The sequence below is a fragment of the Myotis davidii genome, unplaced genomic scaffold (genome assembly GCF_000327345.1).
Source record: "Myotis davidii unplaced genomic scaffold, ASM32734v1 scaffold425, whole genome shotgun sequence".
In the NCBI taxonomy this organism is placed as follows: domain Eukaryota; kingdom Metazoa; phylum Chordata; class Mammalia; order Chiroptera; family Vespertilionidae; genus Myotis; species Myotis davidii.
This window is the reverse complement of record NW_006296413.1, coordinates 5,100,458-5,103,685: the sequence shown is the minus strand read 5'-3', so window position 1 is coordinate 5,103,685 and position 3,228 is coordinate 5,100,458. Positions and strand designations below refer to the sequence as shown.

The window sequence follows — 3,228 nt, the reverse complement described above, 5'->3', positions numbered from 1 at the left end:
GAGGGAGACCCCACAGCACGGTCCCCACGGGCACCAGGGGGCACTTCCCAGTGGGGCAGTTCCCAGTGGGTTCCCTGCCCCTCCCCTTTCACCACAGCCCTTCTCCCCCTCACAGAAGAGGAGCTTCGTCCTCACTGACCGGGATTTACAGCCTTGGCCCAGGCGTAAGGTTCCAGCGAGGATGGGGCACCCACTGCTTCCAGACAGACAGGCCGAGGGAAGAACCAGGAGACCACATCCCCCCCTGGGGGGCTCCCTCCACCTCTGTTACTTTAGATGGGGATACCCACCCCCAGACAGTTGCCATGGAAACGTGCTGTAATGTATTCATTTCAGTTGTGGGGAGGGGAAGCCAGCTTTTTTCCTAAAATTAGTGAAGTCTGGCCCTAGCCGGTTTGACTCAGTGGATACAGTGGAAAGAGGGGTTCCAGGCTGGATTCAGATCAAGGGCACATACCTCAGTTGCAGGCTCATCCCCAGCCCTAGATGGGACTCAGGGGGGAGGCAACCAATCGATGTGTCTCCCTCACATCAATGTTTCTCTCTCTGTGTCTCTCCCCTCCCTTCCACTCTCTCTAAAAATCAATGGAAAAATATCCTCGAATGAGGATTAACAATAAATAAATGTAAATAAATGAATGAGCTTAGGTCTCCTTTGGCTGACTGGTTGGCAGTGATGCCTGCTCTGACTATTTAAATGACATGCAGGCATTTCCCATTAACTGCATGAGCTAACTGTGCAACTCCAAGGACATGAAGAAAATAGACACATATGTACCACCTACCAAAAATGCCGTCCTCTGAACTCTTTAGTATTTATAAACTTTTTAAATGTTTGATGTCAGCTAAGAATGTGTGAGGGGTTTGTGGTTTTTCAAATTATCTGAGACCAGGAGTCCACACACTATGGCACAGGAGCCCAAACAAGCCCACTGCTAGGTCTCATCACATAATTGAGGTGATACCCCCTCCCCTGGGCACTGACCTTTAGGCCACTTCACAACCGACATTCCCTTTTGCTAAGACCACGTTCCACTTGCTAAAACCATTATCTTTCCCCTCAGGACCAGCCTAGAGAATTCTCGCCCAGAAAAAGCCCGCCTGGAGTCCTTGAAAATCTCTGACTCCTGTGGGTGCTGGTGCCATTTTGGGGTTCAGCCCATCTGGTATCCCAGTGACCTAATAAATTCATAATATAAAAGGCTAATATGCTAAGTGTCCCCCCAACCGTCCAACCAGTCGCTATAATGCACACTGACCACAGGGGGCAGATGCTTAATGCAGGGACTACCATGAAGCGCACTGGCCATTTTCAAAGAAACAGCACCGCGGACATGCCGCTGATAAAGCAACACTTGGCTTCTCTCAAGTGGGACACAGGCCCCACAACCACCCCGGACCAGCAGCCCACCAAATGGCAGCCAACACTGCCGAGACCCCATGGCCCCATCACGCCAAATGCGGCCCCCAGCCCAGCCCAGCCCAGAAACAGTTGCTGTGGGCGCCTGGTAATGACGTCAAGTAGCAATGCCCAGCTCCCTCTCCCTAGCAACTAGCCTCCTTGGAGTTTCTTCTGCCCAGGAACACGACTTGCTTTATAGCCAGGTGCACACATTTTACACTGTAACCAAATGTCTGTGAAGCATTTTCCTGTGCCTCATCTCATGTGATCCTCACAGAAGTCCTGGAGTAGGTAGATAGGAGACTCGGTAGAATCCTATTCTCTTTTCATTAGCTGGAAAACAGAGATTTAGAAAGCTTAGAAACTTGACCTGACTAAAAAGTAGTAAGAAATGGTGGACCTTGAAAATGACTTTAGGTTTTCTCACTGCGCAGAATATAATCAAACACTGGTGAAGTTAAATACTTCACCCTTTGTTCTTTCTGCGTGATCTACAATAATAATCTGCTTCATGTTGATATTTATTGCTGTATTGCTAACAATTACCTGAAAGAGAAGTTGGGGTGCTTCATTGGGCTGGAAAAAGTTTAGCTACATCAGAAAGCAGGTCTATTTAAGCAAATATATATATATCTTGCTGGCACCAATCACACATGTGTGTTTCAATCTGTCATTGTCGATTGTGTATTTGGTTGACACTTCTATTATAAAAAAAGGGTGAATAGCGATATTAAAATATTTTTTCTAATTTCCTTTCAATGTGCATGAATTCATGCACCAGGCCTCTAGTAAACTCATAATTCTTTACCCCTTTTGGCCTCCTGTGTTCCTCCTTCAGTGATTCTAACACCCACCACTGTTTTCATAAAAAACTTTTTTAGGAATGGCCTTACCTGTTCCATTAGGGATGGTCCACGACTGCATTTCTGCTACAAAGCTGCGCAGTTGAGTGCAGAGACAGGGACCACATGGGCCAGAGCCTGAAAGGTTTAATCCCTGGCCCTTCACAGAAAACATCTGTCTGGCGTGACCTGGCTCTTCCTCCTCCTGGCTCCCACTTTTCCTCCTCCCTCGGCCTACAGTCCTTATCACCCTATACCCTGGTCATCTCCAGCTCATTTTCCAGCTTCAATTTAATCAAAACAATTAACTCAGATTCAGCTTGGGCATCACCTCTTCTGTGATGCCTCCTGGATCAGGCACCTGGGTTCAAATCCCACCTCTGCACGTGGCTGTCAGGTGCTAGAGACTCAATGCCTAGTGGTGGAATGAGTTTGGGTGAGCTAGTAAAGCTCCGTGAGCCTCAGTTTCCCCATCTGTAAACCCTCCTCTGGAGCTATGGGAGGGGCCAGGGGTGACTGTCATGGCTGCGACATCACCCCCTACCTCACTGGTCTGCACAGCGACTGGCACTTCTCCCCACGCTCATCCCTACCCCGACTGTCACTCCCTCGAGGGCAAGGATTCTGTCCCTGCTATTTCATCTCGTTCCTGCCTCTGCCTCCACCCCGGCCACCCACATGGATGCCCAGCCACTGTCAGCGGAGGGAATGGTCTGGTTCTTGGGGACAGGGACACGGGCGGAGGACACACCTGGTCGCTACGGTGGACTCCGTAGCGCAGCTCATTCACGAAGTGCTCACAGTTGTCGCTGGTCAGCTTGTAGAGCATCTCCCGCCCCACCATCTCCTCCGCCCGACGCACAATTTTGCTGGGAGGCAGCGGGAGGTACTTCCGGTCATGCTTGTTATTGACACGGTACATGTCTTTCCCGGCCACTTTGGACAGCAGCTCCTTCTTCACTATGGCCCTCCCGGACCCTGCAG

At 50.0% G+C, this 3,228-nt stretch overlaps 1 protein-coding gene across 1 annotated transcript in view; it reads right to left on the bottom strand.

The window, feature by feature from the left end:
- LOC102756786 (HRAS-like suppressor 3) overlaps nt 1–3,228 on the bottom strand; it is a 9,426-nt gene that overhangs the window by 2,076 nt on the left and 4,122 nt on the right. Inside the window, exon 5 of the mRNA XM_015568986.1 lies at nt 2,996–3,222. Coding sequence (XP_015424472.1) covers nt 2,996–3,222 — 227 coding nt within the window. The remainder of the gene's footprint in view (nt 1–2,995; nt 3,223–3,228) is intronic.